Consider the following 22,952-nt stretch of genomic DNA (forward strand, 5'->3'; position numbering starts at 1 on the left):
CCAACTTTGTATGAGTCGACAGGTAACGATCCGCCGAAAAGGTAAGGTCGTAACCGTGAAGTTATAAAACAAGAAATTTCTTTCGGCGCTTTGTACTGCACTTGAGCCGTGAAACCATAAAATAAAATAACGGCCATGAAATTATGAAACGTATAATGTGTTGCCTAATGCGCCAAACTGAAAGTACCTGCCGCTTTCTAATTAAACAAGCGCAAAATATTTACATTGTGATAACATAACCGAATAGATAGGTGTAGATTATATAAACTATGCAAAAACAAATTCAGAATTGTTGCAGTTTTTAATAATGCGAATCGATTAATTTTAAATTAGTCATGGGCGATGGTACCGCAACTGAAATCACGTTTATTTATAAAATATGAGTTTGTGTGCGATTTATTGATTTTTTTACGAAACAACTCAGTTGTTTTAGTAATATCTAGGTGATAAAATTTATCTCAAGATTTACATAGCTCGCGATAACCACAGCAGTTGCGTTAATGTGCAATCAATAGCCACTTCGCCCGTCAAATTAGTAAGTAGTACATGTGTGTAGAATAGCCAAGCAACGACTCTTTGCAGGAAAATTTTGCCATGGCTGTCATTTATTTGTGTCCCGCTGATAAACGTTTATTGTGCTCCTGGGAGGGTCATGCGAGCGAAATAAAACAGCATTTTGAAAAAGAACACGATCGCCTGTTATTTCACACAAACCAGGTGGAAATTGATCTCAATGCGTTACCCGAAAACAGACTCCTCTATTTGGACGAGGAAATGTATCTTCTGCAGAACTACATCGAAAATGAAACGCTGCGCCTCAAACTGCGCTATCTAGGATTGAACGAGATTGCTTCAAAGATGCAGTACGACATATGTATCACCATCAATGGAATCTCCTACAAGTACGAATCGGAAAGATATTTTTCGTGCGTGATCCCTAAAGCAGAGGAGTGGGAAATTAATCTGGAATGTCTGGAAAAATACCACGGGAAGTTAGATTCGCTCGTTTGTACTGTTCTGATAGACGAGCACAACTTCCACAAGAGGAGGACTTCTGACACGTCATTGAGGATCAACAACAGATATGTGGAGAAGAACGTGTGCGACTTGACCGAAGAAGAATACACAGAAGCTCTGTATTTGGTCGACGAGAAAATAAAAAGACTGAGGGATAGTAGAGACTTTATGGACAAGATAAGTCAGTTGAATTTCTCCATTTTGGAGGAACCGTTCACCAACACTCGTAGTCCTTCCGAGGAGCAGCCACCTGAAGTACTGCCAAACATACCCGAGGAGTTGGACTTGTCTTGCACGTCCTGCCATCTAGACATGCTTCCACCCATCTACTTGTGCGTCAGCGGACACAACGTGTGCAGCCGTTGCAAATCTCACCCGTGCAAAGTCTGCAACGCTATGATAACCACCTCAAGAAATATCGCTTTGGAGAATGTCAGCAGGACTCACTTGCACCACTGCAGGTACGCTTCAGATGGGTGCACCGAGAAGTACATGTACAACCAGTTGCGCGCACACGAGGCTAGATGTCAGTTCTGTAGGTACAAGTGTCCCAGTGATGATTGTCCTTTCGAAGGAAGATTTACACACTTTCTTAACCACCTGAAGGTTGTCCACGGCAGCGTGAAAATTGGTTATTCGACGAGAAACGATTTCCCGAAAAACCACGAGTTGTACGTTGTCAACAAGGCCGTGGGAGTATTTTTTTGCAAGTCTGAACAGAAAAACGATTCGATCTGTTGGAGGGCGACATTTTGTGGACCAACGGAGAGACAGTTCTTTTGCGAAATCAACTTCAAAGGGAGCAAGTACAAGGAGCCGATTTTCCTGAAACGCCATGAAAATGTTTACGAGCTTACGAAACCTGTAGCCGAGCTGAAGAAAATGAAGGCCAAAGCAAAATACGCAGTACTGTCTATTACGTGTTACGATAGTTGATTAGTTGTAAGGTTGAAATATATTTTGATGAATCACTTTGACCGCGAAGTTTGAATACGTCCCCCCTTTGAAATGACGGTCTTATCGTCGTAAGTAAACGTGAGCTTCGCGAATTGATTATGCGAAACGTGCGACCTAATTGCTTAATTTTGGATAAAAATATGCTGACGAGGCCCTTTCGTGAAAAAAATCCACGGGATAATCCGGCACAATGAAATGAAAAGACGTCATTAAAGGACGGACTTAGTGAAGAGTTGATCTTATGGAAGCCTCGTTAGCGGATTGCAGCTCTCCAAGCGGCCCTTGAGAGAGCAACAAAGCAAAATTTCTGTTACGGAGATGTGCACGTACTGGAAATCCCTGCAATTTGCCACGGTTAGTGGATTAATACTCGGCACAAAATTCTGAAACACAAACGATGAACAACTTTCCAAAGTATAAAAGCTTGTTGACATATTTATTTCAAATCGTGTGTATCTTTACAAAATGTACGAAAAGGGTGCAAATAGGACGCGTCGAGCTCTTTGTTTCTTATTTAAACCTACAAATTCTCCTTGACAACAGACGCATTTCTTATCTTCTTTTTGAAAATGATTCATTTGTTTACATTTATTATTTCATTACTCTCAACCGAACTAATTTTTTAACACAAATTCAACACAAATCGTTGCGTCACCGTATTAGTTTCTAAACGATTTATGGGGCACGTAACTCCAAACAGGTAAATAAAAAATACTTAAATACTATCCATTGTTTGACTTTGTCGTCATTTCAAGAGCGTTTACAAAGATAAGGCAAATTGTGATAACGGCGAAACCACAGTTTGGTGATATTAGGAGTGGTGGAATGACCCACATCTTAACCCAAAAATGTTAGATGTTCCAAAACATATTTTGAAAAAATTACAATGTGTACAGTGCGGTGGCTACTTAAGCAACGGACCCATCATGGTCAACAAGCACAACCAACAGTTGTGTGGCCGCTGCTTCAAAATATCGCCAGAGAGTGTAAAAACTGAATATGTTCGCCAAGTCGGTCTAGAAGCTGTGGCTGAGCTGTTGATTTTTCCCTGCAGATACAATATACAGGGTTGTCCGTACACTTCTCAATGGAACAAAGGTATAGATCACGAGGCTGGATGTCCACATCGTTACTACACTCTACCGTTAGAAGAAATACTCTCGTCGAAGCATAATATCAGTAACGAGTGTTTATCTAAAGCAGTTGGTGACACTGAATTCACTTATACGTCTAGTAGTGTTGAAATGAAAGTCGAATACGACAGCGCTTTGGAAGGTGAAGAAATAATTAAACTGAGCATAGACATATCAGGAAAAAACGACAACAATTTGTATTTGTCAAACAACATCAACAACCAATCTGCAAGGAGTGTTACGCTAGGCTTAGGAATGGTGATTTCGCCGAAAGTTGTTCCTATGATAACTGATGGTTATGTGTGTGTTAAGAAACAAGAAACAGAACCCATCTACGAGAAGGTGTCCTACATTCCAAAAACCATAAGTTGTGCCAACTGCCAGAAGAATATTCTCAATTCGGAGATATTTTACTGTCCCTTCAGCCACAGCTTGTGCCGGTTTTGCAAGAACAACTTGTGCTACGTTTGCGGCATCGCGTCCAATTCCACTTCGAAGCACTACTGCAAGAACTACACCAGAGGTTGCACCGACCTGTTCGAAACCGAGAACGTCAGAAGACACGAGATCGACTGTGAATTCAACAATCACAAGTGTCCCCTGTGTGAATTTGTAGATTCGATGAACAATTTTATTACGCATTTTGTGAGAGAGCACGATCGTGTCATCTCGTCGAACGAATTGAGCGTCACTCTTTCTCGGAAAGATCAGGACTGGTATTTTTATTGCTACAACAAACTGTTCCATTGCAGATATTATAATTTCGTCGACAGTGTGGAGTTTATTGTGATGTACGTAGGGAGCAACAACAACGCGCGTAGGTACAAGTACGAAGTGGGTCTTCTGACGGGGCAGTCGGAAAACCTTAAGAAAACAGCGAAATGTTTGGGGTGGAACGAGACGACTTTGGGGAGAGCTGTCGAGTTTGAAGTGGCGAACAATTTGAGGCAAAACTTGCAAGTGCACATGCAGATTTTGTAATTTTGCAAGTGCAAGTGGGTCACTAGTCAGTTTAATAAGAATAGGGGATTTTAGGTATTGTCCGATATCCAGACTTTCGAGGGTAAAGACAACAAGTGATTAAGATTTTTCACATCAGAAGTTTCATCATAAAACTTATTATAGTTCGGAAAAGTTTTTCAAAGATTGGGGAAATCGTTTCGCTGCGGAAACCGGACATTAAGATCACAAAATAATGATTATTTGAAACCTTAATGTGTTAGCTCTAGTCTTTTCTGTTTTTCTTCGATAAAAACTAACAGTGATTGGTTGTACATCTGATGTAATCGATTTGTTTCAAGATATCAATCTAAAATAAACTAAACACCTTTATGTGCTCAGCGATGACAAACCGATCAATTTATTAAGTCATTCATATGTACATAGATTTAAACACAACTGAATGTTCCACTATTTGCATTATTTGTAAATAAATTTTGGTTCGCATAAACATTTATGCTAATATGTCTTTTTTGAAACCTGCGTCGTTGATGTATTTTCTTTAAATACAGAGTTATTACAACTGTTTCTTACATCGTCATCGTACTGTGAAATTGACACCTACAAGGGATAGCGTAACTGTACTGTACTAAAGATACATTGATGTGATTGCTTGGTTACCTAAAAATAAGGGGTTATAAGATGCAAGATTCGTCTGTTCAACTGATTAAAATTTTATTGAAAGATGATAAAAGAAAAACAAAAACAAATGTATTCTTTTCAAAAAAGAAATGTTCACCGTTATGTCCCGGGCACTTGTTTACTCTTCTTCACGTATTTTCAAAGATGTTTTGCCACATTGTCTGCCACGACCTGTAATTTCTTTGTAGTCTTTAAACTGCCGCACTTGGTATTTAAAATATCCAGTGCTTGTAAAATGTTTATGGGTCGTGCTCTATCTAATCATTTCTTTAATTTCCAATAGTTTCCTCAGATTTTGGATTTTATTTGACTTTCCTTTATTTACGCTCCCAGCTTAAACAAATTTGTTCACCTGTTGATATGAATCAGTAAAAAAATTCCTAAATTTTAAACATATGTGTACATTATTGATAACTTTTGATATGTATAGCAGATGTATTTTTTCTATTTTGTATAATATTTTAACACTTACCTACGTGATTTCTTGTAGCACATTACTAATAATAAATTAAATTAATTAATTATTATTATTAAACAAAATATCAAGTTCTAGGGGTTTCTTGTATTTTGGGTTGCATACAACGAAATTTTCATCGGAAGTCTCTCGTGAATAACCTGTATGTAAAACCACGATCTGTAAAAACTTATCGTCTTCAACTATCGTCATATTATGTTATGTTTCTGTAGTATCACATTTGTTATAACCCGAGATCAGTTTTGGGTTTTAATTCTTCTCTTAGCTGCAGTAAAATGCAAAAAATATTTCAAAACAGCATTGAATCTTAGATTCTTAGATTATTTACGTTTTAGAAAAATATTTTAATAACCCTTGTAATAACCATTTTGTGTATTATCAGAGGCACTAAAACGCCATCATCCTGGATCTAGGATATCGGAGTTCCTATCTTTTATTAAATCTGTATCCTCCCCAGAGGTTTACCTTCCAATATGAATGGAATGTTCATGGAAAATATACAGGACTTGTTAAATTTCGTCGATAAAGAGTAAAACATAGGATGAAGTGTTCGTGATCCTTTAAAATAGTAATTTTTTGAATGATTCGTTGAATTTGAGACATTCTCGTTGGGAGCATTTAGCAGAGAAATCGATTAAACGTGTCACACATAAAAGCTCGCGAAATGGCGATTTTGTGCAACAGAATTGCAACCGAATTTCTTCGAGTGCAATAAATCGGATGTTAAATCGTCCAACCTATCCTCGGAAACTTTAATGGCTAGTTAAGATATTATCATATATCTAGAGCATCGCCATATTCCAATACCATCAGACAGAAACTATCCTTCCTATGTATCTATAATTTCATTATGTAATATCTCTACTTTCCTCTCACGTTTTACAGATCGAAATCTCGTTCTAGTCGCTATTTTGGCGTGATTGTATTTCATTTCTTTTGTTGAAGGTTTCGCATGACGCCCAATAAAATAACGCGTAAAGTATCTTTTTGATATATAGCATTGTGAACCTGAAGTGGACGGACAAAGTGAGAATTTTAAAAAACAGAAGTGATTCTCCCCAACCATTTTTCTTCTGCCCACGTCACACAAAACTGTATTTTTGATCGAGTTCAGATCGATCGCCACTCTTACACGTGGGTAAAATTAACGCCAGTTAAAAATAATAATTGAGTAAAAATATTTCCAATTAAACTTTGTTGCTAGCCGAGAATTTCTCATTTGCTCACGTTCGCTTTATTAAAGGAAAATGGAAAAAAGGTAGAATGAAATTAAGACAACGTTAAAAATATTTCCGCAAAACAACGGGATGCAATTTCAAATTTAATCACGTAAAGAATCGAAGACTTAACGAAAAAGTTGGGGAACATCCCAGTTCACAAGTCGAATGTTTTCCAAGTTTGGTTTAAGTTATTTGGTTAGTTGGCACTTTACTAATAACTTGTGGGGGTATTTCTCCCAATAAATTTTAATGGAAAGCAATAATTGAGAAAGTTGTTTTGAGGCAGTAGAAACGAGAGCAGATGGAAAATTTGTTTTAGAATATCTTCGTAATTAGCTAATAGTAAGCTGGCCGAGATGCGTTAATTGATGTGCAACTACGAGTTGATGGCGCCAGAATTTATGAATCACAATAAATTAACCCGGACGGAATTGTATGTAGCCATAAACCTTGACAAGAACCATATTAAATTTATTTCTTTATCAGATGGGCTTATCTCCTATCTCTGCGACTAGATTTATCGTTTGCATTCACGATAGTTGCAAGAAAAAACCAAACCGGCCGTCCCATTTAGCAAGTCAAATCGCAAAAAGGATCGGAAAATGGAAATGGCGTCAAATTAAAATTTAATACTTGTCCCCCTTCATTGCAATGTGGAATAAATGTTTGTCCGATGGAAACAATTCGTGACCGCTTAAAAAATTCAAATGTGGTGGGAGTCCGGACTAATTGCGTCTGAATCCGTCGTTTACTTGAGCCACATTTCCCTTAAGTCATCTTAAGGCCGCGCCGATAATTCGAGTAAATTATGTGGAGCACGCTGTTCATTTTCATCTCCAAATAAAGTGTAACGTTGAGTAACGTCTTAATAGGCTTAGCAGAAAAATCGTTCAGTTAGTGGAACAAGGCGTTCGGTGGGATTTAGCATATTTTGGTAAAATTCCTCGAAGCACTAATTACTTCGTCGTCCATTAACCGCAACAATTTTCGAAATAACAAGTCAGGAATTTGGCGCTTTTTCATAATTAAATTTAAGTGTTTCGGCGTAATTTATTGTAGCTCGAAGTTGGGACTCGGTTTTTAATTAAACGACGCAAATTCGGGATTGTTCTTAATAAGAAAGAAAAAATGGCGCTGTGTGGATAATTATGACAGCAGAAATTCGGTTGTTCGTTTGGAGAACGCTTTTTTTGGTGTGTGTCGTCGGTGCAAGTCACGAGGAGACCGTCGAGACGAAACGACCCACCGAAGAGCTTTTACCAACGAAAGACGGATACTATCTAGATGCCCTTAATGAAGCTTCTTTTGGAACTCGGTATGTTTTACCATGTCTGATTATGTCGCAAGATGGAATTTCAGCTGATACTGGCGCACAAACGGCCGCCTTATTGCATCCATCAAACATTTCCTTATTTCCATCCCGACCAACTCTTCGACCACAAAACACATTTCCTTATCGCTTTCTTTTATTTAATAGAATAACATTGTTCAACGGACGGGTTACGTTTCAGATCCGAGCCCCTGGTTTGTCCGTCCGCCAATGTTATATCAACAAGGTACAAATGCAATGTAAATGGAGAATGGGTCGATTGCACGAGGAAACATTGCTGCAAGGACTACACGTTTATAGCAGGAAGGTGAGTTTTACGCTGTTTCCACAGAGAAACGTGATAAATTCCTCTAGTTGTTCTTGGTTTCAAACAACTTATAAAACGAATCAATATGTGATGGCAAACAAAATAAATACTCTTGCATCCCACTTGATGGGAAACAAAACAATGCAACGTCTGTGATGATGCACTAAAGTCAAATTTATCTAATAAAGTGCGGCGCTACATTCAATTATGTCATATACTGCAGATTATTACAAGCTTTGAGATGAACCAACTCCAAGGCATGTGTTTACTCAAGTAAAACGGATATTAAGATTAACATAACACAGGCTAGATTCTACACATAACACTAACAATCCCCTACACGTTATCTTTATTGAAGCGTAAATAAAATGGAAAATTGTTCGGGGTTTATAGTTCTGCGAGGAAAATATTTTTGAAGCTCAATATTTTCAAGTTGAGCACGTAGAGAATGTCCAACCACCACCTGTTGTTAGGAGACATTCCTGAAAAATCTATTTATGCATGTCAATAACTTTGAGGTTACTTAACAGGCGAAAGTCACTATTCGTACAAGGCGTAGAGGTACAAGGTAATGTTTCTAACTTAGTGGTGTTCTGTGGAAATTTGCCGCTTCATAATTATGCTGTACTATTGCCAGCAAAAAAAGTGGGACGTAAACATCACTGTCTTGACTTTTAATGTGAAATGACCCTTATTTGTTTCTAACCCTACTTTGAATTGATTGACGTTGTCATTAAGTATTGTAGGTTGTAGGGAATGAGTGCAAGTAAGCACGTAGTGGATATTTATTTAATGCAAGATCCCAATCAAAATTTACCTTCATCAAAAGAAGAAGGCACTTGGAAAAGGAAAATATGAGTATAAAATAAATGTTTAAACTGTCAGCTAGAATGGTGTCAAATTTCTATGACAATAATCAAAACCAAAATGACAATAAAGCTTGAACTACTTTGAATTTTTCAAAACTGACAGAAGTTTGATGTGCCACTTTTTTTGCTCGCAATAGTACCTAGAGGTATTTTCATATTTGGTGGCGGAAACAAAAGACTGAGAAATGTCACAAAAATGTATTGTCAGTGTCAAATTTCTCATAAACGCCGTAAAAAGGAAGGTCTGGGTAAATTTAAATTTTCGCTAAATAGATTGAAAAAACAAATTCTAAGGAAACCAATTTTTGTCAGTGCTTCAAAAGGAAAAGTTATTCTCATATAATCAAACGTATTACAAATATTTCTTTAGTTCGACGATGAATAACTTTTTTAATGCCAATTTGCTGCATTCCTGTCGAAATCACGAACGTCTTTGAGAAATTTGACACTGACAATATAAATTTGTGACATTTCTCAGTCTTTTGTTTCCGCCATCAAATATGAAAATATCTCTACATTACAAAAAGTATGGCCAGCTGTACTGTCGCGAGCAAAAAATTCTGGTCGTCAATGTGATTTCAAAATTTGGTTAGATTGTCACAAATGCAAAATTTTTCCCTGCCTGATTATGCAGATGTCAACAAAATGTCAAAAAAATTAATTAATTAATGTCAATTAATGTCATACAACATAATAATAGGTTATGATATTTACGACCGTTTTACAATGGAGCATTTTCCATTGACGACCATTTTTTTTTGCTCGCGACGGTAAATAAAATGTTTACTTATCTACAATAGTGAATAACTCCTACAGGGTAGTATTGAAAAAGCCTTTTTGAATGCCACCATTAATTCAGAACAGAAAACACTGTAATTTACATTTTCAATGATAAACAATGAATACTGCAGTGACAAGTGCGAGATGTCAAACGTCAAACTTACATTCTTGCCAGAATCGAGAAGAAGTGGAAAATCTATTTTTTTTTAATTCACGTGGTTTTAGTAGTAAAACCTTATTTAAATATTATATCATCTCCGCTGTTTTTGTTTTGTTTGTTTCATTCTTCCCCATAACAGGCAATAAAATAAAATTTAAGAAAAAACATGTCCATAGTCGACTTTGACAAAAAAAATGTATTCTGTGTTAACAACCTTGTATTTATAGAAAGTCAATTATTTTACAATATTATACAAAACTAAACAATTGTTTTGTTGTAACACGGATTATTCATGACATTTATGGTGTAAATTTGGCTAAAGTAATAATTTAATGAGCCAACATTAAAATGATCCCACAAAAAAAGACCTATATGAGACGTCAGTATTGTCAGTACATTATTGCTTATGGATATTTTTAAAATGGATCATAAAACTGGTAATCTCTTGGCAGATATTAAAATGCTTAGGGAAACGTAATAACGTCATGTCGTCAGAAAATTGCCTGACAAAAACAGTGACACCACCAAAATAAGACTTGTAACGAGACGAAACTATGGATGTAGGTAACGACGTAAGTATATTGCGATTATTAAAAGTGAATATTCGTGGGCGTGAAAAACGCGAAAGAGAATTGTTATCGCGCAGAATCAATCGGAAAAGAAGTTGAAAAGTGCTTTCCATTGAGTCAAATATTTTTTTAACCTTTGTTCGCAATAAAAAAGGGGTGCTTTTAAGAGAACGTCTTCACAGTTGACAAATCTCCAACCTTTTACTCGAATAAGTTTGATAAAAAATAAGTCTAAAACGTGCTTTGTTTGCAAAATTTCTTTAAATACCCGACGCTAGTCTTCTAGAAAAACTGCCTCGACGTGGAGCGGGAAAATCGAGGAAATATTATTCAGGTGGAGATTAAATCTCCGACTCGAGCTTAATCTATTCAGAGCAGAAGGTCAATTAGAGTAGTTTCGTTTCAGAACAATACGTATGCCGAGCTGAAAGTAAAATAATTTGATTTGGTTGTTGTAGATGTGTTCCGAAAACGGAAGATCCGTGTTCCATGGGTCTGTGCGAACAGCTTTGCACTGTATATTTACAGCGCGTCATCTGCACGTGTTACGACGGTTACAAGTTCAATCCAGAAAATCAAAGGAGAGGAATAAAACCTGTTTGCATCGGTGAGTTCCCTTTCACGTTCAGTTTTACGCCCCGGGGCCACCCCCAGCCTTTAAACCTTCAAAAAATAAAAAAGATTGGTATAAAGTCACGATTAAGTTTCTCTAGGAAAGACCAAAAGATTTTAGACAAGTTGAAACGGAAATGTCAGTTTTTTAAAGGTCGAAATCAAAAAGGGGACGCGTGCTTCAGGACAGAAATATCCTCTTTGAAGTAAATTTTTCAGCGTGTGCGTTTCGTGTTTACGTAACATCAGGCTTAAAACCATTCTGTCTCGGTCGCAGGTGAAATAAGCGCGCTGAAAGCAAACACCAAGCAAATAGAAAAAAAGCTTACACAAAGCTTCCAACAACATTTCATGTTGGTGTTTCAAGTAAAATTTGCCCACCCGTTGCCTATTTTCAGACGTAAACGAGTGTTTGGATGGTAATGGCGACTGCGAACACGAATGTATAAACGAACCTGGCAGCTACCGATGTGCCTGCAAGCCCGGATTTACACTAAGAACAGACAATAGGACATGCGAACCTGTAAATATTTCAGGAGGGACGGAACAAGCAGGACACCGTAATCGCTGCTACGCCAATTGCGATACTGTGCTCAGACTTCACGACAAACTGAAGTCGTTGCAGGAGAAGGTACTAATCTACTTAAAGGTTTTAACTTTTTACTGCGGACGGAGCTTACGGGAAGTAGGGACGCGACCCGAAAAGCTTCGTTTTATATTAAAAAAAGTTGTTTCATTAAAATTCTATAGCAGGACATAATCCACTGCTTGCATTATTTAATTCCCATTGTAATGTGAGCGATTATGATTGTTGCGACAACGCGACAAGCTCTTCCAAAAAACTCAACCGATAACTTTTGGGTGTAGGTTTCAGCTTTGAGCACGGCAATTAGACTGTCGAGCTTTGCGTCGGGTCCGCCGGGACCCCCAGGTCCTCCAGGTCCGACGGGACCCACCGGTCCTAGAGGATTCCCAGGTAAGCTCAAACCAAACTCGTACCGTTTAAAATTCAACAAGCACACGTACGCTCACTTTTTGACGAATTTAGGCAAGTGCAACCGTCAGATAATCGTTAAAAGGACAAACGTTAGCTGTAATTAAATTTTGTGCAGGTCCTGAGGGTGCGACGGCCGCGCTGTCAACAAACAGCAATCAACAGGATTACACATATTCTATGTTGGACGCTTTTGTGCCTCTGCCCGGGGACGAAAGTGCCCAATGTCGATGTAAACGGGGCGCTCAAGTAAGTTATTTATTGCAGAAATTCAATTTCCATGTCTGCACGCTGTTATCGCAGGGCGAACCGGGCGCTGGAGGGCCACAAGGACCCAAAGGTGAGCCCGGAGAGAGGGGACTGAGAGGGCCAAAGGGCGAAAGAGGCTCATTTGACTTCCTACTCCTTCTCCTTGCCGACGTTCGGCACGATATCGTTCACTTGCAGAACAGGGTTTATATTAATGGAGAAACGTAAGTCGGCACAAATTTAATTATGACGTTAACCCGATCAAAGGAGATTCTCCACAACTATCGCCAAAACAAATGTCAAATCGAACCGACGTGTACAATATTTGGCTATTAATATGCCATCTGAAGACCAATATTGTTCCTCATCAATTCATGGACCATCGCTTTAATAATGTTGTCATTGTATGCACTAGAGTGTAATTCAGCTGAAAGCCGTAAATAATTTATGATGCCCTCTAGTGGCTACATGTGTTTAACAATATGCTCTTATCATCTCCAAATTGATCACCCATTTCCGTTGACTGCTTACTTGTCTTATCTGACACAAATGGTAACTCGAAGGACTTTATTTATTTTTAGCCCACCAAAATTTGACCTCGAGACAGCTCTTCACAAAAAACGACTAAAAAACAGACACACTTTTCTCAAACAGAAGAGACTGCTTGAAGCGTACATGACTCCAGTGCCTACCGTTGTCCAAGCAGCTCTTCAGCAACCACAGACCACTACAGAACTATCACAAGTTGAGGAATTCCAGGCTGCCAACTCGCCCGTCATTCAAGAGGACTACTTGGACTATTACGGCTCAGGTGGAGAATCAGAAGATGACTACTAACTCCTAGAGCTCGAGAAAGAATTCACCCATCGAATAATTCAGATTGTAACAGTTTATTACATTTTATTGATACAATCATATACATATAATATGTTTAGATTCGATTTTGGAAAAATTATAAATTATCCTGGAAATAAAATGTACAGTTGTACGGCTAGAATTTTAGTAATGAATAACAGATCTTGTCAAGATCGTAAAATCGTGTTATAAAAATATAACAAAAAAGATATTGCTAAAGATACAATTTTAATTTAAGTAGTTATCGATTAATCTATAAGTCTAACGATTTCACAAAGTAATATATCCTTTCAGCTGAGATATTGAGTCAGCGTCCACAGTTTGTAAGAGCTGTTCGTAATGGGGTAGACCTATTTGGTTCCTAAGTTCGTACATCTGCAAACAAAAATTAAGACACTCGTAACGGCTTCGGCCTAAACTTACCTGCGACTGCAAATAGTCCTTCAAGACAATCGTGTGCACAGGATCGGACAGTATCAATTGTTTTTTTCTTTGATCGTGATCGGTTTCGTAGCCATCTGTGTCTTCGTAACTGGTTGGACTGCGGCCGTCCGTGACCAAGAGCGAGTCCTCCATGTCGTTCAAGCACTCCAAGATGTTGACCATCACGGTACCGAAACGTTCAAAGACGGGTCTGCTCTGCGTCGTCAACAAATTCGTCAGAGCTAAACCTGCAACGGGACAACGTAGCGAAAGTCGTTGGGATGGGAGTCGTACCTAGTAACTTGCGCTGCTCCAATTGGGAAACCATAGGCATCTTCGACAACCAAACGGTTAAAATTTTTCCGAGGACAGCCTCGTCAGTCTCATTGTGTACTTGTGCTAACGTCGTTAAAACTCTTGTAAAAACGTCGTGAGATGATAACAACACTCTTGATAGTATTGACAGATACATGGACATCAAGAGGGGATAGTCTTCTCCTTCGTAGATTTTCCTGCAGCGTCAATAATAACGTCGTTGTGGGATCAGTGTTATCGACTTACTGAAATATCCTCGGAAGGATTGGGAACACGGTTTCGCAGCCTAGACTCGGCGACGACCTTATAAAGATCTCCAACATCCTGATCAACATCACTATGCCCTCGTTCTTCATGTCCCCCATCAAATTGTCGCAAACAGTAATTACCTGAATACCGTGCGTCCTCATGACCAAATCCGGTGCCAAGAGAGTGTGAACCAAGACGATTAACAAGCAAAGCCTTAAATTTTCGCTTGAATATTCTAAAACACGTCGACATTGTGGTTACGATTTTAGTTCGGCGACAAAATTACCCAACAAAGCTGGCATGTTATTGAAAAGCTGCAAAAGCTCGTTAGACATAGAAGTGGAGTTTTCCAATACGGTCAGCCAGAGTTCCAAACAGTCCTCCAACAAGTACACGATGGCACTCTGATTGGTGTCAGTGCCGAGTTGAATTATGGGTAACAAAAATGGATTCAGCTCCGAACTGACGGAGCCCAAAGCTTTGACTAACTGTACCAGAGTGGACACGATGGCACACCTTAACATGTTGTGATCTTCAGATTCCGCCCACAGGCGAGGTAGGTAATGGATGAGGGCGTCGGTGTGGGGCTTGATAGTTTGTCCGACTCGCTCAACCATCAGAGTCATCACGTTCAAAACGTGCATCTGGAAAAGACATCTCTTCAAACATAAGGAAATTATTACGAGTTCAGTTAAAAACGGTAACAAAGTAAATGCGGGAGTGTTTAAAACTAAATCTGGTCGAGACTGTTTTGAAAAATATAACGAACGTCTGTCCAGCATTGGATTTAGCTGAGTGACAAACCATTGGGGTTGTTGCGAAAATAAATATCACGACCTGCTGTATTATAACCGGCCTGTTCATTTCATTAAGAATGCATTACGAAAATGTTTCCGAGAAAGAGCCAATTTCCGGCGATGAGGACGAACCAAGGCGCTTCACTAAAAATAATGATCAATACGCAATATAACAAAGAACAATAACAACACTGAACACAAAAACAATGAACAATAAATAAAAAATTCATGAATTTAATTTCAAAGCAAGGAGTTTTTTGACTTCAAATTCAAAATATCATTTGAACAAGAAAAATTCTCGGTCACAAAAAAGACCGCACGACAGAAGTGAAAACTTCTATGACCCTCGTAAATGATTTTAAGTAATAATATGTATACATATAATATGTACAATAGAACATGTCTCATAAATAAGTACGGTTAATTTCAAAATTATAGAGTACACCTCCAAATCAAGAAGTCTGTTTAATACAGTTTTTTCCACACGTAAAAATGCCTTTTTTGTTCGACACTGTCAGAATTTGAGAATTTTCTCCTGTGTGAACGGATTTTGATGAATTTGACAACTTGTCAAAACGAAACGTCAAACTAATTTTAAAGATTTTCAGCCATTTGGAGCCTTTGGGGGGGCTCGTCGAACAAAAAAAGGTTGTATTCAACTCGTTCTTGTGTAATTTGCGCTTTTTTGGCACTCGTGGACCTTTAAAACTCTCGTTTCACTCGAGTTTTCACTCGAGTTTTAAACTGGCCCACTCATGCCAAAAAAAGCCCAAATTACACACGAACTCGTTAAATAAATAACTATTTTGAAATTTGAACGTCATATTTTTTATAGAGGTTGGGTAAGTTTGACAACACAAAATGTCGCTGATATTTTAGAACACCATAATATTGTCTGTTTTATCCTCTGTACGATGCCCTTCGCGATGTTATAATGCTGGGCTACCCTCCGGATCGACCACCCTCTTTCTAATTTAGAAAGAATGAGCACTTTTGCGTCTTCGATTTGTTTAGCCATTTTGTTTATTAAAAGTGACATTGATAAAAAGTAAGTTACACTGTACAAAATTAGTTGTACTCTATAATTTTGAAATTAACTGTACATTAATTTTAAACATGACAGATCTCGTCAAGAAGAACAAAATTGTTATGTACCATTTTTTTCGAAATATAATTTTTATTTCAGTGTTTTACCTCCCTATAAATTAACGAACTGTCTGTTTTCTAGTTATTTAACCCAATGACATGACATGACCGTGAAATAATAGTTTTTTTCTACTTTGGTGTCATTAGTAAGTCTTTGTGAAACTAAAAGTAGTGTCACAAAGGAACTTTTTGTGAAACTGTTTTTGGATTTTTTTTTTTTGGTATTACGTTGGTATTGCTGTAATAGCACGCTGGCCGGCGTCCGGCATTAAGGTTGTCGATAATAAATATTTATCATCGAGAACCTTATCCGACATCTCTAGCGAACTCCTGTTAACAATTAAAACATTTGAAATTTGACATAAATTTCACAGAAATGTCATTAATTTTAGCCATTATAACTCATGCCACACAAAAGTCCCTAGATTATTTCATAAATGGATTTTGGAGTTTTTATCAAATTAATGCAACCAAAGAAAAAATAATATATTCCACACGCACAATCAAGCGTCTTATAAAACTTGTATAATACTATACTATTGTAAAACCAGCGCAAAACATTGTGTTTTTAGAATAAAGTTTTTTCGCACCACGGCCGAGGTTGAGACAAGAGGATTACATTTTTAGTTAGTTTTATCCGACTACAAAAGGCAGGCGTTTACATAGTGGTTCTGTGATTTAAGCTAAAATTTTGTGAAAATGGTGCGTTTATTTTCGAATAGTGAATAAATAAATGTTGTGTTGGCGTATAGTGAAACGTGCGGGAGTGCTCCTTGAGCCCAAAGAATTTCCGTGCGACTTCTTCTTGTGGAGGTACTTGGTATATTCGATCGGAATTGATACAATTGAAGTTTTAAGAGAACGCGTGGAAAATTCTGCCACAACAATTCGCAATAACAGAGGTATGCTGGAAAGACTGGAAGAATCATTCGTCGGCTCCTTCATTATTGTATCGACAACAACGCCGGTCACTTTTAACAGTTTTAATCGTTCGTGTAATGATTAGTGATTACTCTGATTACTTCATGAGAATTTTTACGGATTAATACACTAATTTTAGGGGACATTCTGTCATTATCTTATGTACCTATGGGTGATTCATTAGGGTCAGTTTAAAATACAGGGCAAATTTGAAATGGGTCGCAATCTTAAAACCCTAAGATCTTGTGAAAATCACGTGCATTCAGTTTTGCGCATGAGGGCAGAAATGCCATGTAAAGTTCAACCACAAAAGTTGAGCACGTCACTGATATTATGTTAGGACGAATAGTAAGATTAAAAAGCTATCGAGTGCAACGCAAAAAAGGTGCAAAATGTAGTAGTAGTACTATTGCGGCCAAAAAATTTCGTCCGTCACTTTCAAGGCCCTGACATAAAGTGTAAACTACCCTTAAGCACCAATAACCTCGCTTTTTTATCGTGATTGTCATTTTGACAATCTGTCATTCAGTCCATCAGTTCAAATTTTGTGAATACAAAGGACAGGTTCTACTCTTACACAATTACCACACGACCGCTACTGGCACTAGAGGCAGACTTGCGGCTATTTTTGGATTAAAGCACCAAACAGAGAACCATGGAAATTATACGAGTATGCCGTAGTTTTAAAAAAATCAAACGAAAAACATTAAGGCAAAGACAAGGAAATGAAACATTTATTTTTGTTTAAGTACTTAGCTAAATCAAAAGATAAAATGAATGAAGTTTAAAATCAATACTTGGTCATCGCTCCATTGGCATCAATAACTCGCCTTACACGACGCGACATGAAGAGGCATAAATCTCTGTGATAATTCCTAGGTAATGATTGCCATGCATTAGTAATCGCAGTCAAAAGTTCTGCCCTATTCCGAATCACTTGTCGTTGTTGCAAATTACGAACCAAAAGTCCCTACATGTTTTCTTTAGGGTTCAAATCAGGACTGCTATCTACTGAAATCCATGCCCATATGTTTGCCGAAAATCGACCGCTCCTTTCCATTGTATTTGCTTGTATTTACCGCTTCAACAGCCGTCATAAAAGGGCTATTGCGTAATCTATTGGCGTCTTTCAATAGTTTCATTTTGCCTCCATTTCTGAAGAATGGACGAAATTGTACTTTTAGGTATACGAAGGTCCATCGAAATCTCAGCTTGGGACATTCCTCTTTGTGCAAGAGTTAGTGAGTTACTATTTTAATTTTATTAAAATTTGATACCGATGGGATTTTGCTTGACTTTCAAAAGTGACAAGTAAAAACATCAATCATAATGACAATAAGGAATGGACTACACCGATTTTTTTGAAATGACGGAAAAATGACGGACGAAATTTTTTGGCCGCCATAGTACCACGTGCAGATTAGTTGCGTTCAGTGCGACCTTCGGCTACTGTTTGCTTCGAATTTTGCGTGTCAGTGTGTCATTCATTCATTATCATGGAAAATTGTCCCAATAGTGAAATGACTGATATGGTACTTCGTTACGGAAGTGCAGATGGTGTTGCCTAAAGGGCAGAAGCTTTGTATCGCGAAAAGTTTCTAGCGCGTCCTGTTCCGCATTCGCAAACATTTCGAGCTGTTGTACAGCGCCTACGGGAAAATGGTACTTTTCGACCGACCGAAGTGTGGACAGGGGCCAAGGAGTGTTAGACCTCCAACCCCAAATTCTAGAGACTGTGGAAGAAAACCCGTCAACAAGTACCCGGCAGTTAGTTCGTGAATTTCAGATTACTCAGTTTGTGGTATGTCGCACTCTTTTAAAGAGAGGGTTGCACCTCGATCAGATTCAACGGGTGGAAGCATTGCAACTAAACGATTACATTCACCGGCAAGAGTTTTGCAAGTGGGTGATTTAAAAGTGTGTCGATCAACCTGATTTTTGGCGAATAGTCTTGTTTACTCATGAAGCCGATTTAACACGTAACGGAGTTTTTAATAGCTTAAATACCCATTACACAACAGCACAATCTACATCGATGGGCACAGGCGTGTATTAGAAATCACGGCCACATTTTGAACAATGTTTCTAAAAATTTTAAGTGCAGTCGGTTGCAAAAAAATCGAATACATACGGTTGGCTTCAAAAAAAGTTCTGTCAGATTTTATTAAATTTTTATGGTTTGAAACGGCCTTTTAGAGTTTAGGTTAAAAAACTGCACTTATGTGTCAGAAATACTACTGTCAAATGGATACAAATTGACAAATTAAATTTCCAATTCACATTAGGTCAAATTTCAATTCCCGTTTTTTTTTTGAAGCCAACTGTACATCATAAAAATCAAGAGCACTGAATTTTCCTATCTTTAACACATGTAAATCAGGCTTTTCTGACTTTTGATGGCATGCTTTTTCAAATAGGTTATGTCATTATGTCTGACGTAAGGAATGAAAAATTTTGACATTTTGTTTGGCTCGGTAACATCAAAAAGGATGAATTAAAGTATAGAAAATTTGATGTACTCGATTTTTTTGCAATCGACTGTACGGTACGTACTGTATAGTTATGGTTTTTGCTTTGATTTTTCCTTTCACTTGGTTTTCACTCTTAATTTACACGTTTTTGTGGCTGTGTATTTAAAGTGTTTTTCGGCTATTTCATTCATAGTAAGGTTTTGTCACTCTCTCTAGAGCTTTCAGAAGCGTCTCCTTCGAGATGGAATTAAGTTAAATTGAGACTTTAGGAATTTAAAATGTTTAACCACATTTTCGGTTTATTCACTTGCTGAAAATACATATCGGGTGATTCAAAATGATTGTGGACAAGTGTGGCAACTATGTACGAAAAATGTATGTGGTAACTGTGTGTGTAGGATAGAGAACCACATAACCCACATCTGGAAGACGTTAGTTAATGCCACACGAACACCACGGTGGCTATGCCGTTGTTTTTTTGTTTTTTTTTTAATTTCACATAATGCATTCTTGAAGAGCGTGAGAAAACGATAAATTTTGGTGTTGGAAATTTCTGCTATCTCATTTGGTTTCCGACATACACCACAAAAAAAAAGCTTTCTTTTTAATTTGTTTGCAGAGGCTTATGTTTTGAACGGAGTTATAAATTACATGTAAGTGATAAAAAAAATTTGTTACGCAGTCTAGGACTGGTTTACAAATCTATGAGGGGCATGATGACCAACTCAATAGACCGGGACCAATGGCTTAAAGTGACTTCCGAATCACGAGATAGAATATAGCTTTTTTTTTCCGCCCTGGGTCGGAATCGAACCCACGACCCTCGCGTCCCTGAGCCGAAACAGAGTCCCTTAGGCTATATTCTGCCTACAAAAATAACAAAACGCCCATTTTTTTCATTATAATTGCGTTTTTGCTATTTTCCCGTTCATTTTATAGCGAACAAAATAAATAGAATTGATTACTGAACGCTCAATTGCTACCCTTTAAAAACTCACCTTGGTTTCACATTCGTTCGCCTCTTTCAACAGATTAAACAGTAAATTAAACGCCGAATCTAAGTAGTCCCTGAACTGATCCGAATTGAACTCGAAATCGTCGATAGCGTGTCGCAACGTAGATGAAGCAGTCAATCTCACAGCCATGTCTTCATCTGAACCTAACAAATTAATGACGCACTCGTAGAGAGCGGGTCGCAACTCCGGCGACAGTTTTATGCCAGTCCATCGACCGATCAGGGCGCAGACCCTCCGCCTGATTACCCTGTAATTGTTGTGCTTCACTTTCAATTCTTGCGTCAGCGTGTTCGTGAACCACTGATCGAAATCGATCTAAAATGAGAGTTGTGCCGAAAGTGGAGTCTTTCAACGTGTCTTTACCTCATCATATAGGTCGAAGGCGGCTAAACTGACGGCGTTGTAGACCGCGTCTTTTCGGAGAATACCTTGCGTGTCACCTGGAGACACTATACAATTAGTTTCATGGATCATTTCTAACAACGTAGGAGCCAGCGCGTCTCGAAATTCGTGGAAGATTGTGACGAAAACCGTCTCCATGCAAGGCTGAAAAATGAAAAATTTAATTGGCGAGTAAAACTTGATTGTGGGTGGCACTCACCCTCAAACTGTACTTCCAGCTGTCGCCGCTCTCGTCGATGGCGAACGTCTCTGGGTCGCTGTCCCACATCTCCAGTTCGTCTTGCGTCAAGATAAAATAATGCGACACCAGTTTTCGGCATATTTCAGTCAAAGTGTTCGCTTGGAAAAAATTTATCTTAACTTCGTTGGCCCTGAGGGTCTCCTGGTGTTTGCACAACTCGGGAATTTTTGGTGGTTTGTACTCAGCACACAGCAGGATGTTTTTGATCAAATTGAAACACTGGATGATGAATCGTTCGAACAAGAAGTTGATGCCGTCAGCCGTGAACAGGAAATAAGTGGTAAATTCCAGACAAGGCTGGATGAAATCGACGAAAGAAAATGGGTGCATATCCAAAACGGATATCAAAACTTTAGTCAGATGAATTATAAACTTTTCGCACAATTCGACGGTTTCTTCATCCCTAAGTTGTTTTCCTGAAAAATCGTGTTCCGCTAAATTCTCAAGTGACAGTAGAACTTACGGCACTGCAAAGCTATTTTGGCTCTGTCAAAAATTACTTTCAAAAACTTCATGCAGTCCTGGTTCTGGTAGGGACGATAAAATCCAAAAACTGTTAATTTTCGCAAGATTCTTAACGTCAACAGAGCTTTTTCCAAGTTTGTCACGACAATCTGAGAACTCGCACCTCGCATGATGTCCCCCAAAAATAATTCCGTGAAAGTGTTCCACAAATTTAAAACAAAAGAGTAGATGTTGTTGGTAAAATCTTGAAAGAAGCGTCTATCACCTTGAAACAGTTTGGTAAATAGAAAAAAGTTGACTAATGTAGTTGGGATACCTATGAGACGTTTTGATGCAATAGCTTTGACAACATGATAAAGTGTTAAAAATGCTCTGTGTTGCACCAGAGAGTCGGGACTTTCCACTGCTTGCAGTAATGTAGGAAACAATTCTGGCCATTCCTTGGGACAGTCAATTCTAGCTATCTTTGATATTAAAACTGCCCTTTGAACCGCTATTTGACTAACAGGTTCACTAAAATTCAAAATGAGGCCTTGTTTTAAACTTTGCTTTTCTTGCTCTGAAATGGCACTACAAGTCAAACAGTCAAATTATTCGGCGACAGAAAAACCGTCATTCTCTCACTTTGGCAAGTTTCTCCTCCAGTACCGGTCAATACCATTCTTTATGTATAAAACCGCGATCCACCTAACGTTTATGTCTAAAGAATGATTGGACAATACATTCTGAAAACATATCCTTCTGTGAGACCGTTATTTTACCGGCTTCCGGCCAACTTACAAACAAGGCTGTGTAAAACCCAGGTTGAGTTTCCCATTCGCGCAACTTGGCCTCTGCTGGTTTCAAAACTTCAGGATTTTGGCTTGAAGCTCTTTGCAGAACCTCGATCACAATGTCTTGAGTCGATGCCGTGTTCATCGTGAATCATGGGCATCTCCTCTTTGCACACTAAAATTCACACTCAAATGACCGATTGTGAAGCGAAAACCGTGCGGCTCGAGTTTCCCAGCTTAAAATCGGAACAATATAAGCACGTCTTCTGTGTCTATTTTTTAAATACAATTTTTAAAATACCGAGTATCGAGTGTTGCAAATTGTGCGATACAAATTGTGCATGTGTGACACTAATCAAAAGTGAGGTTATGTTTACCACAGAAAATCTTATATTACCCGAATTTCACTTAGTTTGCAACTTTAGTATCGTTATTATGCATTGCGAAACAGCACTTACTTCGAAAATAATCCTATCTGAAGTATTGTTGTATTCTCGTAAATAAATTAAACGTCAAAACATAATGACACATTTCAAACCTTTCAAACCACTGTCATGGCTGACTT

The 22,952-nt window shown here is 38.2% G+C and overlaps 4 protein-coding genes across 6 annotated transcripts; 3 read left to right on the forward strand and 1 right to left on the reverse strand.

Annotated features, from left to right (window-relative positions):
- Nucleotides 1-255: 255 nt before the first annotated feature.
- Nucleotides 256-1,994, forward strand: LOC138135448 (uncharacterized). 2 transcript variants are annotated; one of them, XM_069054181.1, is made up of 2 exons: nucleotides 256-535; nucleotides 583-1,994. In XM_069054181.1, the coding sequence occupies exon 2, from the start codon at nucleotides 595-597 to the stop codon at nucleotides 1,951-1,953; it is 1,359 nt and encodes a 452-aa protein (XP_068910282.1). In that variant the 5' UTR covers nucleotides 256-535; nucleotides 583-594; the 3' UTR covers nucleotides 1,954-1,994. The 2 variants fall into 2 exon arrangements, with proteins under 2 accessions (XP_068910282.1, XP_068910281.1); XM_069054180.1 differs by having other exon boundaries at nucleotides 256-1,994.
- A 144-nt stretch (nucleotides 1,995-2,138) lies between these two features.
- On the forward strand, nucleotides 2,139-4,561 carry LOC138135449 (uncharacterized). The gene is made up of 2 exons (XM_069054182.1): nucleotides 2,139-2,674; nucleotides 2,730-4,561. The coding sequence occupies exon 2, from the start codon at nucleotides 2,823-2,825 to the stop codon at nucleotides 4,086-4,088; it is 1,266 nt and encodes a 421-aa protein (XP_068910283.1). The 5' UTR covers nucleotides 2,139-2,674; nucleotides 2,730-2,822; the 3' UTR covers nucleotides 4,089-4,561.
- A 1,944-nt stretch (nucleotides 4,562-6,505) lies between these two features.
- Nucleotides 6,506-13,301, forward strand: LOC138135454 (collagen and calcium-binding EGF domain-containing protein 1-like). Its single transcript, XM_069054190.1, has 8 exons — nucleotides 6,506-7,758; nucleotides 7,955-8,080; nucleotides 10,917-11,065; nucleotides 11,469-11,701; nucleotides 11,938-12,046; nucleotides 12,183-12,313; nucleotides 12,368-12,537; nucleotides 12,895-13,301. The coding sequence occupies exons 1-8, from the start codon at nucleotides 7,592-7,594 to the stop codon at nucleotides 13,148-13,150; spliced, it is 1,341 nt and encodes a 446-aa protein (XP_068910291.1). The 5' UTR covers nucleotides 6,506-7,591; the 3' UTR covers nucleotides 13,151-13,301.
- On the reverse strand, nucleotides 13,188-22,936 carry Impbeta11 (importin beta11). 2 transcript variants are annotated; one of them, XM_069054188.1, is made up of 13 exons: nucleotides 22,846-22,936; nucleotides 22,395-22,562; nucleotides 22,239-22,339; nucleotides 21,931-22,184; nucleotides 21,613-21,879; nucleotides 21,108-21,565; nucleotides 20,870-21,052; nucleotides 20,489-20,821; nucleotides 14,442-14,799; nucleotides 14,153-14,390; nucleotides 13,886-14,103; nucleotides 13,592-13,839; nucleotides 13,188-13,543 (listed from the first exon to the last, which is right to left on the reverse strand). In XM_069054188.1, the coding sequence occupies exons 2-13, from the start codon at nucleotides 22,530-22,532 to the stop codon at nucleotides 13,439-13,441; spliced, it is 2,901 nt and encodes a 966-aa protein (XP_068910289.1). In that variant the 5' UTR covers nucleotides 22,533-22,562; nucleotides 22,846-22,936; the 3' UTR covers nucleotides 13,188-13,438. The 2 variants fall into 2 exon arrangements, with proteins under 2 accessions (XP_068910289.1, XP_068910290.1); XM_069054189.1 differs by having other exon boundaries at nucleotides 22,395-22,623; nucleotides 22,846-22,926.
- Between the last annotated feature and the right edge of the window lie 16 nt (nucleotides 22,937-22,952).

The sequence above is a fragment of the Tenebrio molitor genome, chromosome 7 (genome assembly GCF_963966145.1).
Source record: "Tenebrio molitor chromosome 7, icTenMoli1.1, whole genome shotgun sequence".
NCBI lineage: Eukaryota > Metazoa > Arthropoda > Insecta > Coleoptera > Tenebrionidae > Tenebrio > Tenebrio molitor.

What these genes read in the sequence shown, in the direction of transcription:
- LOC138135454 (XM_069054190.1), top strand. Translation starts at nt 7,592, where the DNA reads ATGACAGCAGAAATTCGGTTGTTCGTTTGGAGAACGCTTTTTTTGGTG. An exon ending in TGAAGTCGTTGCAGGAGAAG is followed by an intron (nt 11,702 to 11,937) that starts GTACTAATCTAC and finishes TTTTGGGTGTAG; the next exon opens with GTTTCAGCTTTGAGCACGGC. An exon ending in CGGTCCTAGAGGATTCCCAG is followed by an intron (nt 12,047 to 12,182) that starts GTAAGCTCAAAC and finishes AATTTTGTGCAG; the next exon opens with GTCCTGAGGGTGCGACGGCC.
- LOC138135448 (XM_069054180.1), top strand. Translation starts at nt 595, where the DNA reads ATGGCTGTCATTTATTTGTGTCCCGCTGATAAACGTTTATTGTGCTCC.
- LOC138135449 (XM_069054182.1), top strand. Translation starts at nt 2,823, where the DNA reads ATGTTAGATGTTCCAAAACATATTTTGAAAAAATTACAATGTGTACAG.
- Impbeta11 (XM_069054188.1), bottom strand. Translation starts at nt 22,532, where the DNA reads ATGAACACGGCATCGACTCAAGACATTGTGATCGAGGTTCTGCAAAGA. An exon ending in GCTGGAAGTACAGTTTGAGG is followed by an intron (nt 21,053 to 21,107) that starts GTGAGTGCCACC and finishes TTCATTTTTCAG; the next exon opens with CCTTGCATGGAGACGGTTTT. An exon ending in AGGACTATTTGCAGTCGCAG is followed by an intron (nt 13,544 to 13,591) that starts GTAAGTTTAGGC and finishes TTTTGTTTGCAG; the next exon opens with ATGTACGAACTTAGGAACCA.